At 35.1% G+C, this 15,978-nt stretch overlaps 2 protein-coding genes across 3 annotated transcripts; one reads left to right on the top strand and one right to left on the bottom strand.

Moving 5' to 3' along the window:
- The first annotated feature begins 2,637 nt into the window (after positions 1 to 2,637).
- Positions 2,638 to 4,281, top strand: LOC144546126 (UPF0481 protein At3g47200-like). The gene has a single exon (XM_078294652.1). It carries the CDS (start codon positions 2,638 to 2,640, stop codon positions 4,279 to 4,281), a length of 1,644 nt encoding a protein of 547 aa, XP_078150778.1.
- Positions 4,282 to 10,927: 6,646 nt separating this feature from the next.
- On the bottom strand, positions 10,928 to 15,581 carry LOC144546281 (uncharacterized). 2 transcript variants are annotated; one of them, XM_078294841.1, is made up of 6 exons: positions 15,501 to 15,581; positions 13,656 to 13,795; positions 13,215 to 13,315; positions 12,922 to 13,014; positions 12,015 to 12,154; positions 10,928 to 11,385 (listed from the first exon to the last, which is right to left on the bottom strand). In XM_078294841.1, exons 2-6 carry the CDS (start codon positions 13,770 to 13,772, stop codon positions 11,258 to 11,260), a joined length of 579 nt encoding a protein of 192 aa, XP_078150967.1. In that variant the 5' UTR covers positions 13,773 to 13,795; positions 15,501 to 15,581; the 3' UTR covers positions 10,928 to 11,257. The 2 variants fall into 2 exon arrangements, with proteins under 2 accessions (XP_078150967.1, XP_078150968.1); XM_078294842.1 differs by lacking the exon at positions 15,501 to 15,581 and adding an exon at positions 13,923 to 14,126.
- Between the last annotated feature and the right edge of the window lie 397 nt (positions 15,582 to 15,978).

The raw sequence follows: 15,978 nt of genomic DNA, 5'->3' as shown, positions 1-15,978 counted from the left end.
AGATAAATGAAAATTTTTCAATTTGTTGATCTTTACTTGGCTTATCTTATTAAAAGAGATATTGGAGCTTTCCTAGTATATGCGTTTTATTTATGCAGAAATGCTGAAGAAATAAGTCGGCATTGAATGGACATAATAACTCGTCAAAAGAATAACTCGTAAGGAATAAGTCGGTATTGAATGGACTCGCCAAGGAATAAGTCAAGGAATATATATATAGCTCGTCCAAAACATTTGTCATGCGTTGCTTTCTATTGTTGCCAAGGCATGTCAATATATAATTTGCTCGTCAAATAAACTTTCATATGATTAGGGTTGATCGCGTCAATTAAGATTTTTATAAGGCATAAGCTCTCTTGTGTGTAACTTTCCTGGTACCTCTAAAAATGACTTAATAATTTACTTGCGTACCACCTAACAATTCCCAATATATTAATATACAATTCAGTGTATGGACTTTGAATGATTTGCAGAAGTAAATCTCTAGATGTAGCATTGATTATATATACCGCGCACCCTCATGGTCTCGTTCCTGATTATAAACAACAACGAAAGATTGAAGATTAATACTCAAAGCAAACCCCTCCAATCTACATATATTTCTTATCAACATGTCTGTTGAAAATTGATCCAAAAATAGGAGCACGTTTTTTAGAATAACTGTTAGTAGTGCTAAGTTATTTTGAGTATATGTTTATAATAGCAAGGACAGATTAGTGGGTGCTAAATTTAGAGTAGGCATAGTGGTTAGTTATTTTTAGCATGTTGTGTAGTGGGTGCTTAATTTAGGAAAGTTGTGGGTGGTTATTTTAGGAACATTGTATTGCTTTAAATACTGCATAACTTTATGTAATTGAGTAAGAGAGAAAGGAAATAAAGCGTTGTTTCTATTCAGAAAAATATTCTTCTCTCTTCAATCTTTGCATACTGGCACAAAGCAGTGCAGTATTGCTGAGTTTATCCCAACAAAATGGTATCAGAGCCGATGGTTCGGTGGGACAGCAATTGGCGGCAGAGTCAATTGGTGCGCAACCTTGAAGAATTGCAGCAGCAGCAATTACTAAAGAAGCATTGACAACCTTGAAGACGGCATTTCAGGGAAGTTCTCGAGTTGTGGCAATCAAACAGCAAATCCTACACGAAGATTTGTTGCATATGAAAATAGAAGAATCAATGCAGATTTTTCTAGTGAAGAGTCACATTCGTTGTCAACCAAATTCTAGCATATGGAGACAACACCTTAGAGCAAACTATGGTGGAAAAGGTGCTGAGAAGTGTAGCACAAAATTTGATCACATGGTGGCAGGAATTGAAGAATCAAACGATCTTTCAACATATTCCTTTGATGAACTGATGGGATCACTGCAGACCCATGAAGCAAAGTTCAGATCAAAGGAGAAAGACGATGAAAAGGCGTTCTACAGAAAGGGGGAGTCCTCTCAAGGCAGAGGTGGACGTGGCCATTGTAGATTTGGCGAGTTTGAGTTTCAGCACGACAAAAAGATGTCCAGTTCTTCTAGCAGAACAGATATGGCTGTGTGCAAGCCGATTGTTTCAGAAAACAAAGGGAAGAACAGCAAGCATGCTGTGAAGAAAAAAAGAAAGAGCAATTCATGCTTTTCATGGCGTGTACAGAAGGTGGAAGGCAAAGATCTACAATCTTTGAAGAAGCAAGAGTGAACCCAATTTGTATGTTAAGAAGAGTTGTTGATCGTGTGCTTGTATGTAGATGATATGATATATATGAGCACAAATGAGAAGTTGTTAACAGAATTTCGAGCAAGCATGAAAAAGGAGTTTGAGATGACAGATTTCGGATTGTTGCATTACTTTCTTGGTTTAGAAGTAGAGCAAGAGCATGGCAGCGTCTTTGTCTCTCAAAGAAAGTATGCAAATGATTTGCTAAAGAACGGTATGCATAGTTGCAAGGCAGCAACTACACCCATGAATAATAATGAGAAGTTAACAAGAGATGATGGTACTGGTTTCTGTGATGAAACAAAGTTTAGAAGCCTAGTTGGAGGTTTGATTTACTTAACCCATACAAGACCAGATATATCCTATGCAGCTGGAGTGATATCTAGGTACATGCACAATCCGACCAAGCATCACTTTGGAGCAGCAAAGAGAGTATTGAAATACATCTCGGGTAAAACAGATTGTCGAGCTGAAATTTGTCAATTCAGAAAATCAGAAAGCAGATGTTTTAACCAAGGCATTATCACTAGCAAGTTTGAGAACATGAGGAAGGAGATTGGAGTAACCAATTTTGGATCAAGGGGGAGTGTTGAAAATTGATCCAAAAATAGGAGCACGTTTTTTAGAATAACTGTTAGTAGTGCTAAGTTATTTTGAGTATATGTTTATAATAGCAAGGACAGATTAGTGGGTGCTAAATTTAGAGTAGGCATAGTGGTTAGTTATTTTTAGCATGTTGTGTAGTGGGTGCTTAATTTAGGAAAGTTGTGGGTGGTTATTTTAGGAACATTGTATTGCTTTAAATACTGCATAACTTTATGTAATTGAGTAAGAGAGAAAGGAAATAAAGCGTTGTTTCTATTCAGAAAAATATTCTTCTCTCTTCAATCTTTGCATACTGGCACAAAGCAGTGCAGTATTGCTGAGTTTATCCCAACAATGTCTGCGCCAATTTTTTGCCGCGCCCCATCACATATGAGGTACGGTAGAGAATCTTATTTTAAGCCGAAATTTGTGTCCATTGGCCCGTTGTACTATAAGAAAATAAAGAAGCAAAAAGTCATAGAGGAAGCAAAGAACGAGTGCATATCGTCCTTTTTGAGTAAGCTGTCGACTATTATAAGTAAGCCTAATGCAGATATCAATGATCTCATTCGGATGATTGATATCAATGAGACAATGAAAAGTGAAGTTCGTAGATGGTATGGTAAGAGCTTTCACCTCGGTGATGAGGAGTTTTTCGAAATGTTGGTTCGTGACAGTTGCTTTATTATCCTAATAATCCTTGATTTCTCTAGAGGGGTAGATGAGAGTATGTTCTATCCGGGAGTAGACATTAAAACGGTAAGATTTGACTTGCTCCTTTTGGAAAACCAAATTCCCTTCTTTTTTCTAAATAAGGTTTATAATTTCCTTAGGGAAATTAACATGCTCCGACCAGTACAATCTTCAGAAAATTCTACTTCTAATTCTCCATCTAATTCTCCATCTAGTAGTCCACAAGGCTGCACTTGCTTGTGTTGCCTACCCATTCCAGCACAAAGCCACATATCACAATCTACTCAAACTCCAAATCAAAGACAGAGCCAGTTACCACTATACCCCCTCTCTCAAGAGCAAAGCCAAAGCAGTCGCAGCTTATTACAATCTACTCCACAGCAAAGCCAAAGCCACACACCACAATCTACTCCAGAACAAACCACAAATTTCATAGATGAATTCCTCGAAGAGCTCAAACCTTTCATATGGTTGGATATGCCATGGAAATTCTATGACCATGACGGATTGACTGAACCAACACATTTGCTTGACCTTTATTGGAAATGGTGCACACCATCTCCTTCAAATGGCCCAAGTATTATTAATGCACCGAACCAGCCCGACCTTTCGTCGCATACTTCAAACGACCAAAGTATTAATTTGCTGAACCAGCATGACCTAGAGATTGACTGCTGGCATTTTCCTTATGATAATGATGCAGCTCGTCGCTGGGAAAAAATTCACCTCCGCAGTAATGCACCCAAAAGGATAAAGAATGCAGATGTGCTTTACCAGAGGGCTGGTGCAACTTTTCAGAAGAGAGAACATAGCGAAGGTTTTGATGTAACTTTCCAAAATGGTATCCTTCAGATACCGCATCTGCAGCTTGACCCAAAACAGGCAACTTTACTTGCAAACCTTGTTGCTTTTGAGGAATTGTTGAACAAGCCTTCCAAAGAACGGTTACTGACAAGCTATGTTTTACTTCTGGATGGACTAATTAATACAGAAAAGGATGTAGAGTTACTTCAGCGATATGGCATAATGACTAACAAACTAGGCAACAGTCAAAAGGCTTACACTTACTTCAATGATATCGGAAATGTTTGTACGGTTGACTATGAAGATCATTACTGTAAAAAGCAGTTTGATGATCTGAATAGTTACTATCATTCCAAATGGAACAATCGATTTGCGAAATTGAGGCACGAATACTTCCATAGTCCATGGGCAGTCATCTCGTTGTTTGCTGGTGTATATCTACTTAGTCTCTCTACAATACAGACTTACTATAGCATCTCTCGTTATTATCAACATCATTAGATGCTTGGTTTGAAAGTTGTAATCATTTATTTCTAATTCCGTGCAACTGTTTATGCACCATATTTGCTTTGTATTTGCTCATTTCGTTTCTCATGTATTGGGTTTCTGTTTTAAGTTTTATTTAATTGTGTTGTTAATCAAAATTAAATTTCTCATATTTACGTTTAATTCCCTTCATATCATTGAAACAATTATTACATTTTAAGACTTGTTTATTATACACAAATATAATAGCAACCATTCAGTTTCCCCTTCTCCTTTCTGGTCTTCTATGAATAAAATTAGTCATATTGGAGATATGAGTACTACTTATACTTCTGATTTACAAACTCAAGTTAGGTTCTGGTTAGATCAATGATACCAAAATTGTTCCCTTTCTATTAAATATTATTCCTTATTCTCTAAATGCACTAATAAAACAGTACTGTTAGCTGATGTCATACACACTCAAGGTCAGGTTTTGAAATTTCGAATAGAATTGTTAGGTGTAGATTATAGAGAATGGTTAGAATTGCTTGCTATTATTAGCTATACTTCATTCACTTTGCCGCATGACAAGATAGAGTGGAGATGGGAAAATTCAGGGAAGTTCTCCACTTACTCTATTTACACTATTTTGAACTTTGGTGGGTAACAACCAACCAATGCTATGATTTGGTGGCATTTACCAATTCCCCCCAAATTAAGAATATTCATGTGGTTAGTGACACATAATCTCATTCTGACCAAAGATAATCTTACTAAAAAAGGCTGGATCGGTAACACTCAATGTCACATTTGTGGTCAACATGAAACAGTAGATCATTTGTTTCTAAATTGTGACTTAGCTCAACAGGTTTGGTTCTAGTTAGGAAAAAGTCAAGAGGTAATGCATCTCTGGCACAATTGGGATAGTTTGATTCAGTTTGCTTACTCTCTTAGTCTTGCCGATCGCACAGGTTTTCTAATTGTCCTCAGTGTTGTCACTTGGACACTTTGAAAAAATCGTAATGACATGTGCTTTAATAATGCTCAAGTTAAAACAGCTAGAACATTGATTACTATGATAAAATCTCTTTGTTTATATTGGATAGGTGTGCTGAAAAAGAAGACCAAGAACTCTGTTGAAGAGTGGCTGCCAGTAGTGGAGGATGCGATTCCTATTAGCCAGTTCATGCCTTTACATATGGTGATACACCAGCATACTGACCCAGCTGAGGGCTCTGAGGCCCCTTGATGGATGATGAAGACAGCCTCACCATTTTGCTCTGACTACTTAGCTCTGACTACCTAGTCTATCCTAGCCCTTATGAGTGGCTTAGTAGTAAATAATCTAGATTACTTTTGGACTTTAGTTTCTAGTTCTATTCTGGCAGATGTATGAATTTACTGCTATTTATGGTGGTTTGATATATTATGGCTCCTAGTCGAGGTGACAACTGAGACTAGTGTTTTGTAATTATCCAATTTCAGTAATATGAAATGGGATAATGCCTCTTTTAAAAAAAAAACATTTTAAGACCTGTGCCAAGCTGTTTAAATGAAAGTACAAAAATATATGTTAAATAGCTAGAGTTATGATTATGGTTCTGAAAATCGGATTCGGAATCAGAATTGGTTCATTGATTATGGAATCGGAATCGGATAAATCGGTCGAAATAGGCCGACTAGGAAGCTCGGATTTTTCTCCAAAAAAAAAAAATTTGTATTAAGAAATAGGAAAAAAAAATTGAAAAAATAATTAGTGCAAGTAATGTTCAGATCACTTGTTCACCCCTAAAAAAAAAGGAAAATAGAGATAGAATATAGAAAATAAAAGAAATTAAAAAACAATGAAAAAATGGACGTGGCCATTACCAAAAGAAACGGAGAGGAGAAAAGGAGATAAAAGGAGGGAACCAGCATGAATAAAACGGAGAAAAGAAAAGAAAAAGAGGGGGCTGAAAGCACGGTTCGCATTTCTCACAGTTGTGGCCCACCTAGCAGAATCATGTTACTCTAAGAACCGCGACCATGCGGGCTGAAACACAACACTGTTTTCCTCTCTCTCATTTAATCCGACAAGTAGAGCCCATGCCAAGCAGCCAATCAACACCTGCGCACTCCTTAACCTCTCACGTCTGTTAGACGGGTCCCATGGTTCATTCTTGAGGTGTATGTGCGCCATGCCTATTTGCGACTGAAGACTCTTTCTTCTTCATCAGAAAACCACTTCAAAATCAGAAAAAATCGGGAAAATTAAGATCCAAGTTCACCAAGAATCAATTAGGTCAGAATAGGTCCAGGTAGAAGAGAATCGGCTCAACTCGGACTCAAACTCGGTTGACTCGGCCTGACTTGGACCAAAAATTGGATAACTCGGCCGAGTTAACCCGATTCAACCAAGTTTTGATGAAAAAATCGCATGGGTATGAAACTAGGCTCGGAACCGACCGATACCGTTCTGACTCAGCCGATTTTCCAATCCATGGTTATGATTCATGATTATCGTTCAACATATGGTGGAATGCATTCTATTTTACTAATAGAAGGTTTATCATCAGTGCTAAACTTTGTAAATTCAACATCTACTGTGGTAAACAATGGTCCAAATTAGTAAGTAATAACTACGATAGTTACTTTAGAGGAAATCATTACGTAAAAGTGAACCTGAAGGTATTAAAATATAGAGGAAAACATTAAAGAAAGGGTATATAAATTGAATAACTTATTCATCAAGCTTGACAGTTACAACTCGGATCTCTCTGTTTAAATGGAATTACTCAACATAACAAACCTTTAGCTTCATATCAGCTACTAAATTACTAAACTAAAAGAAGCCTATTGTGGCCCATAGCTCTTTCGGCCCACCTGTCAGTGGTATCTCTTCCATTTCTGCGCGCCTCTAATTCACGATTCGTTACAGAGAAAATAAATCTGACGGCCCATGAAGGCCCACTACTTACAAACGGATCATGGGTCAACTTTTTCCTTTTCGACCTATGCAAATATCTCAACTGGGCTGAAAGTTTGAAACTCCAAAAATTTCTGCAAGGAATTTAAGTTGCCAATTCCACAACTTTTTGTGTTCCATGAGTATATATCACTATTTCTTCTTTTACTAATAATTTAAAAATATATTTGAAAATACAAATTTGAACCATTGGTCTTGGTTATTCTTTTTTACGGAGATGAAAAGATAAAAAAATCAGTCAGGGGGTGAAAACGGAGCGAACAGTGGTAAAACCATATTCATCTCTTTTTTTTATTTTTTTAGATATAGATATGGAGTTAATATCAGATGGATACGGATTCAGATCAGATCGGATATTAATTAAAATAATATAAAAGAATATAAAAAATATTAGAATTCAAAATATTTATCTAATTATAATGGTGATCGATAGCATAATTTTTTCATAATATATATTAAAATATATGGCATATATCTACTATTCGAATACAGATAATTGAAACATAAAACCATATATACTAGTATATTTATCTACACGGATATTCAGATATAAGATATCCGCATCTAAATTTTCGAATACGGATCATATATTATCCATACTGTTTTCACCCCTAACATCATTGTACTTACTTTTAACAATAAAGGCAAGATAAAACAATTAGCATTGTGTATACATGTCCAAGTTTATTTATGGTCACAAATTTTGAATTATTCATAAAAATTAATTCATGGATATAAATTTATAATGCAATTTTTCTGGTAATTAAATCCATGTTATTAATTCCAACATAAATTGTTACCAATCCCATCATCTTTTTAAACACATGATTTTGTATGCATGTCCCTGTCATAGTTGGTATTGTAATAGTACATATGACGCATAATTTTAACAAATATTGTACTAAAATAATACTTTAAGTGCCTTTTGCGCCTTTACAAAAAATAGGTGGCAAGTAGCAACTGCTTCAAAAACAAACCAAGGGAATTAATTAATGGTAAGAACTGAGAACCACTTAAGTGACTTGATATGAAAGAAAAAGTTAATTGGAAATTTGGAACCATATATTTGTTGGATTGTTAGATGCAACCACCACAAAGATTCCAACAAACACTTGGAAAAAGGTGATGAAATCACAAAAGTTGAACCTAATTATTTCTTTCTTTTCAAGCTTCACCTGCATATATACACAAATAATTAGGACATTATTTAATTATAAAAAATTAAGATTCGGATATTTGACCCTCTGTCATAATTTTAAAAGATTACTTGAAGTTTATTTGTTGTTTATCGAATATTTATTTATATATGCAAGCCCAAATTTATTTATAATATTTAATACAAGCTTTTTTTTCATTTCGGAATAAAAAAAAACTGTTTCTTTTTTCTCTGAGAACAATATTTTATTTTTGTGAATTATATATATATAATATTTTTTATTCCTTTTTTCTGCCAACTAGTATATATATAACCTAATAATCCCAGTTTTCTTAATAATATTATTGTTTAAAATAAATTCATTGTTGTTGCGCTTGAAATTATAGCAAATTGCATAAGAATTCTCTCAATTTAATTAGAAAAAATAAACGCAAAATAGTTTCAATTAAATATAAATGTACAAAGCGATTTCCTCTTAATTAGAGACCCATAAACAAAAATTAATTAATAAGAATTACTGCAAAAAACTAAAGTAATCATCTAGCCAAGTAATATAACTTATAGTTACCTCCTACAAGCTTCAATGATATTTTTACATAACTATAATCATAATTATGTTAACATAACTATAATCATAATTCATGTGGGTTTTAACCCTTGAAACATGCTATCCCATTTAATCGACTCAACTGATCTTAATCCACTTCCAAATGCCTCTTCAAAAACCAACGGGTTCATGCCACGCGAACTCAACATCTCCGCCTTTTTCGGCCCGGCCATGATCATCTGTGGCGGTCGGTCTTGGGTCACTTTGCGTGTTGCCTCTGATCTTCTACTCCTTTTCAACATCTCCGCCTTTTTCGGCAGTGGTTTATGAACCACTACAATGGCCGAGCTATGCTCACGATGCACCAACGCTTTAATGCAACGCGCCAGGCATTGTTTCGTGCGGTTGAAGACCGTGAGAAGTCGTGTCACAGCTTGTTGAGACTGTCTAACGGGTTTGTACTTTTTCGAGAGTTTAAGGATCTCAAGGCGGTGTTTCGCAACGGATATTCCCATGCTTTGAAGGAACTCATGGTTGAAGTGTGAGATGTCTTCTTCTTCGAGCTCATTCCGGGAGAAGAGATGCGAGTAATCATAGACGAGAGATTTGTCGAGGTCGGTTTTAGATAGCCATGTGTACCAGTACATTTTGTGGGTTTTGAACTTTTGTTTGTTTTGATGGGGGTTTGGGGAGGGGGTGCTTGTAATTAATTTGTTGTTATGAAGCATTCAATTAATATATAGGTCATAGCCTCATAGGTCTATGGTTCAGTAAGAGGTCTTAATTTTTTTTCAGAAAATAATGAGGTTAGATCACTTAGAAAGCCATTGAGATAAGAACTGGTAATAGTTGTTGATGGATTGGTCGGTATGAGAAAAATGAGGAAAGCTTAGCTAGGTAGGTTAGGAGAGAGATGGTGAAGTGAATATTCTATTTGTGGGAAGGTTTAATCAGGACTCAAGTTTTGATATGATATAGGAATAAAGTATAGATAATTTTTAGTTTTATAATTATTTTGAATACTAAATATTTTTTAATATTTTTTTCTGAGAAAAATATAGAAATAGAATTATATTTTAAGAAATACTTTTGGGATAACAATTCATAAGCTTATAATTAATTTAAAATTAAGTAAATTTTATTAAAAAAAAATAGAAGCATATTTTTAAAAAAATTTCTAGTGGGTGGGGCCGGGGGACTGAATTTTGTATCAACTCTAACTATGTGACCACTGAATTTAATGTAAATGTGGGGTTTAGTAACATGGCATGTGGAATGGAACTATCACCGGAGGACTGAATTTTGTCTCCACTCTCAGATTTGGAATAGACTTAATTTGTTAAAAAAAATTTCCTTATGGCGTGCAGCTTTCTTGGCCTTTGTTAGGTGTTTGAAAGCTCAGGGGCTGTGTCGAATTCACATCCTCTTCAGTACCTGATAAGGGAATCTTTTACAATTACTAGATCTGGACCATTCTTTTTAACTTGGCACAAATCTCAAAGTCCAAAAATATTGCCCCTATGGTGACCCAAATCCTATACCGGTTGAGATTTAATCTCAAACCGTAAAGTGAGAATGATCCTCCGCAATACCTGAGAGGATAGGGATTTGGCTCATCGGCTGTGTCATGGTTAGACAGAATACATAACACCTAAGGTAACTCAAATTTTGAGTTTGGATCGGAACCGTTCGAACCAGAAAATTGAGATAGGCCGTCCAGATAAATAAGTGATATGTAATTTCAAATTGTGACGGGACTAATAGTATAATTTTTTTTAATTTAAAAAAATATAAAAAGACAAAAATGAAAATTTCCAATTTATAGGGTATTCATAGCAATTTTTCCACTCGGGTTCAGATCCAGTGCGGTACTATACTGTGTAGAATGAGATTTGCATTGTCCGTTTTAATCTAGCACAAATCTCAAAGCAGACCCCATATGATTCAATTATATACCGAAATGATTTCGACTCAGTTGAAAATTATTCTACACGGTAAGGTACCACAGGGAAACAAAATTCAATTTGGTTTGGCTCGATTTGGAGATTAGAAACAAAATTAATCAAACTGACCAAAAAAAAAAACAAAATACCAGTATACATTATTTTAGTAATGCAATATTACACATAACAGTACACAAACAAGCTGACTAATAACATAATTTTTTTGTCAAACTTGTTACAATCAGAATCAAAGGATCCAAAGCATTATAACCTGATGTGTTCTTCATCTGATCATAGTAGTGCGATCAGACCGAATACAGTTTCAGTTTGGATTAGCAGATCGGTACAGTACTTTTAATTGATTAACTGAACTAAATCCTACTAAAAAGAGTAAAAGTTTAAGAGGAAGGGCCTAATTGCGAATCTATCTTCCTTTTATGGCCAAGAAGAGAACTCTTCATCAAGCCCAAATGACTGACCCGCCATTTTTTATATTCAACCATAGAAGATTTCGCAGCTTCAAACACTACAGTTAACAAAGCGAAATGCAATTAATCAGATTAAAACCAAAAAGAAGATAACTTTTTATCAGTACCAGTTCCTGGCAGACCTGGTCATACTGGTACAACAGCCAGTAAAGACAAGCATATAAAACCCAAAACCCTAAAGAAACTGATACATCTATTAGGAGTGTTTATTGGGTCCGGTCTATTTTGTTTTCAACCGAACCGGAAAAGTTTGGATTAAATGGTTCAGTTTTTCAGTTTAAATGCGGTTTGGTTGAATTTTTTATTACTTCAATTTTTTTATATTTGGTTCGGTTTTGGTTTATTCAAAACGGAAAAGAAAGAACCAGCCGAACTCTATATGGTTGAAATCCATGCTTTATATATAATGTATGTAATATGAACACCTTATATTTTGGTTTTGATATTTCAGAACATCCACATATTTATTTCTATGATTATTAAATGTATTTGTGTATGTATTGAGTTTTGACCATTTCAACTTTAATCTCTCCTATTTCGGTTCAACTAAACAAACCAAAAATTTAATTTGGTTTTAACTGAACCGACGCAATGAACACCCCTAATCTCAATAATACCAGTCTGGTACCAAATAATAGATCATAAATGAGGGGAGTTGGGAACCCACTTTGATACTCTTCTTTGGAGAGGCGGAGTACAAATTTAGGGGTAGCATTAACAGAGGCTGTGTGAGATTTGCTAAGCATCTCCTTGTATCGACTTGCAAATGTGTGCCGCAGAAAGGGTCCGATACTCTTATCACCAACCCTACATGCAAAATTATATTTTCAAAAATCAACTGGCGACTTTGCAAGAAACATCTCATTTTTTTAATTTTTATGTAAAATATGGTTCATTTTGAAAAACACTCTAATTTCATTTCGAGGGGTTCATTTCACAGGGATTTCAACATCAGTACTAAGGTTAATGTTAACATCTAGCAATTGCTGTAGAGTAATTCTAGGTGAATTTTGTAATGTAATTTTATTTATGGGGCTTGGAAATTTGAAATTTTGAATCACATATTAAGAAAGTGAACATCTTAATAGGAAACTCTACAACACAGCAGCAGCAGAATTTTTTTTTTAATATTTCATCCAAGCCCAATTCAGCCAGGGCCCATTTTATTTATTAATCAAGCCCAAAGGCCCATACCAAATAAGCTTCCAAATTCCTTTTCAATTAATTTGTCAGCCGAACCCAAGGGGCTAAATCATTTAACTAATTAACCCTCTGACAAGTTTAATTAACTAATTTCAGTAAACTGCAATTTAGACCTTCTATTCCTTATTTCTTATACAATCAAGTCTCTGATGTAAAAGTCTCTGGTAGTTCAATCTGTGTACCAGTGCATAGGATAGACTGGTACCAGTATTCAGAATAGCATCAAATTGCTATACCAAGGCCAGGCAACGTCAGGGGTTCAACAGAGAAGGTTTTTAATCAATACCAAGTGGTACAGAAGGGTTGAGATCTAGATAAATTGAAGAATAAATTAGCAGACCTTGACATGTTAATAAGGCAAGTGAACTTACAAAGGAAAAATTTTGCATCCAAATTCATAGAAGTAGGGATAACGGGTTCCCAAATCAACACAAGCAGCATCTGCTTGTACATCTTTCTTCATTCTACGATATTGGCAAATTAAAAAAATATATCAATTACAAACTAGAAAATTAAACTAACCAGAATATAAGAAAAGTAAATTTACTATAGAGTAGCTGTACAGTAGCACATGGTATCTTGTAATTTACTATAGAAGAGCTCGAATTATACTGTAAATATACTAAAAAAGGTAAATTGCAATTTTTTGAAGAAAAGAAAATACTTTTGATTGAAGCAGGGTGGTACGATAATTGACACGGCTCTTCTCCTACACAACTCATGTGATAGCCAGAACGGAAGGTCTATTTTTGCCCCCTTATCAACCTTAAACAAAAAAAATTAAACTACAAACAACAATACATACTGGCATTAGATATTTTTCTACTTCCTATTATTATATTATCTCGGCTTGATTTATGTATACTTGGGTGTGTGTGTGTGTGTGTCAAAGAAGCTACTCAATTAGTGGTATGTGCTGAAGCTGTTGGGTAAAAATCATATTTGGCAAAATAAAAACAATCTGTTTATGTAAGAGTACTGGTAAATGCTGAACCTGGATAAGCCATGTTTGGTCTAATTAGTGGATTTACAGTACCAGTACAAAGAAAGCATCTAAAATTACTTAGTGAACATGGTGTACAAAAACCCAGAAATTTAGACATACACTGTTTGTTTCTGAACCAGGATCAAGTAGACCGACTCCATTTGCTCCCACATGAAAAACAACTGATACAGCTTCCTCTTCCATGATGATGTCATCGATATCATAATAACCCGGCATTGCACAAATTGAGACTCCAATTCCTATTCAAAAGCATAAACAAGAAATTAAGTAAACTGCATTGTTTGTGTTGCTGCAATTCGTTTGGAGAATCTATCTATTCGATTATTGGTTTTTAGTGAAAGAACAATTGAATCGGAAGAGACTTACCTTACGTGCTTCTAGTTTGTTTGCGACTTATTCTTTCTTTCGATTTGAATTTTAATCGGAAAAGAGATCTGGAGAGAGAAAGAGAAAGAGAGGGAAGAGTGAAATTTTGGTAAAGGCTTGCAGTCAGAAAGGAATTCATATCACCTAAGAGTGTTAGAAGGGAAGGAAGGGAAGAACTTAAATGGAGTTACTTGTTCCACAATTCTATACGGAGGGATGAAAGATTGATTAACCTTGCATTTAATTTATATTTTTTTAAATATGACTATTTTGCCCTTGATTTCTAAAACATGAAACAAAGAAAAAAATATATATAAAAGAAAATAACCCACAACCACATACCACACTTGTACAGTGGTACGATTACCATACATGGGAGTAACAATAAGCTTCATTTAATAAAACTCTGTAACAAAATTATTATGTTAGGATGCTGGCACAGCATATACCAGGCAGTGAATGCAAAAATGCCATAAACCCCAACTTTTGCCTGTACCAGAATCCCATTAACAGTACAATTAAAGGTTCTCAAAAGAGAAATCATATGTCAAAAAAAAAACAAATCAGACATGCTCAAAGAACAAGAAAAATAAAAGGTACAATGAAAGAAACAATCGAAGAGTGTTTTAAAATAAAAACAATCAAAGAACAAGTTCCATTCCTACACGAGTTTGATATCAAACTGGGATTCCTTCTATTCCAAAATCCGGTACCAGTATTTTGAAAACACTACGTACATGACTGCATGAGTTTCATAAAAAAAATCTCCATGAACAAATTAGCACCAGATAGGCATAGTGTGTACATGAATATAGCACAACAGACAATATAGCTACAAAAGAGAAATTGCACCAGTACCACAAAATTTTGCAAATTGTATAAATTCAGTATGAGCCCAGTATCTCATTTCATATGAGCCCGGTATCTCATAATGACTAATCTAAATAACTATTCTAAAAAACCAACAGCTTGAGAAGAAAATATATCATACATCCAATGCTCTTGAGCATGATGCCTCCCGTAGCATTACTGTCTACATTTGTAATCCTCTTGTAGCGTATATTAAATAATCAGAGAAATCATATATTAAAGAAATAACAATGACATGTACAAATGAAAGGACACAGTTTACCAGTAGCAACAGAAGCATACCAACAAAATTTAAAAAAATAACCTAGTAGCAAGCTAGTCGTCACATTCTCCAAACTTTCACTAATTTCCTGATATTTGCGTACCAGTCCTGACTGGTCCAAACCAAACTACTATGGAAAAAAAAATTAGTAAATTGGAGAATGTTCAATTGTTGCTTCTCTAATCGACAATGAAATTAATGACGAAGCAATACAATCAACAAGATCCATAGTACAGTTCAGTTGAACTGAAATCCATAGTACAGATTCAACTTATCACATAACCAAACCCTGTAAGATCCTCAAATGCAACATCATCTGTAAGATTCTCAAATGGGTATTTCATCGAACATCTTGCGCGTGCATCCCTAAGATTTATACATTTCTAAATTGTGCGAGAAAGATGAAATTGAGAAGGCAATGGAGCAAAGGATGCTTCAAAGCTTACCTGGCCAAAAACACCAACGCCACGGAGAAAGAGACAACACTACTCGATTTGGAGGAGGGAAAACCAAAGAAGAAGCGGGAAAAGCATAAACAAAATATTTATGTTATATCTGGGCCGTCCGATCAGAATCCACGCGAACATTGAAGCACCCCGTGCTATCCACCTGAGACCGGATTGATCGAAATCTGATCGGACGGTTCGGCTCCAAATTTAAAAATTGTGTTACTTTAGTGTGTTCGGGATCTGGGAATGGATAGAGGGTAATTCGTATCCTCTGAGATATCTCAAACTTTGCTTGACTTTATGGAAAATCCCAAATGTTTAAATGCGTTCTGCACGAATCTCAAAGCACAAATAATACTGACCCTACATAACCCCCGAATAGGCACCGGACACGTCGGTCACGCAAAAATTGAGATATCTCAGAGGATACATAAAGATTTGGTAAAGAGTTGAAGAGAGAGTAACACAAAGAGTT

This window comes from Carex rostrata, chromosome 29, assembly GCF_964058835.1.
Source record: "Carex rostrata chromosome 29, lpCarRost1.2, whole genome shotgun sequence".
In the NCBI taxonomy this organism is placed as follows: Eukaryota; Viridiplantae; Streptophyta; class Magnoliopsida; order Poales; family Cyperaceae; genus Carex; species Carex rostrata.
This window is presented reverse-complemented; position numbering and strand designations above follow the sequence as displayed.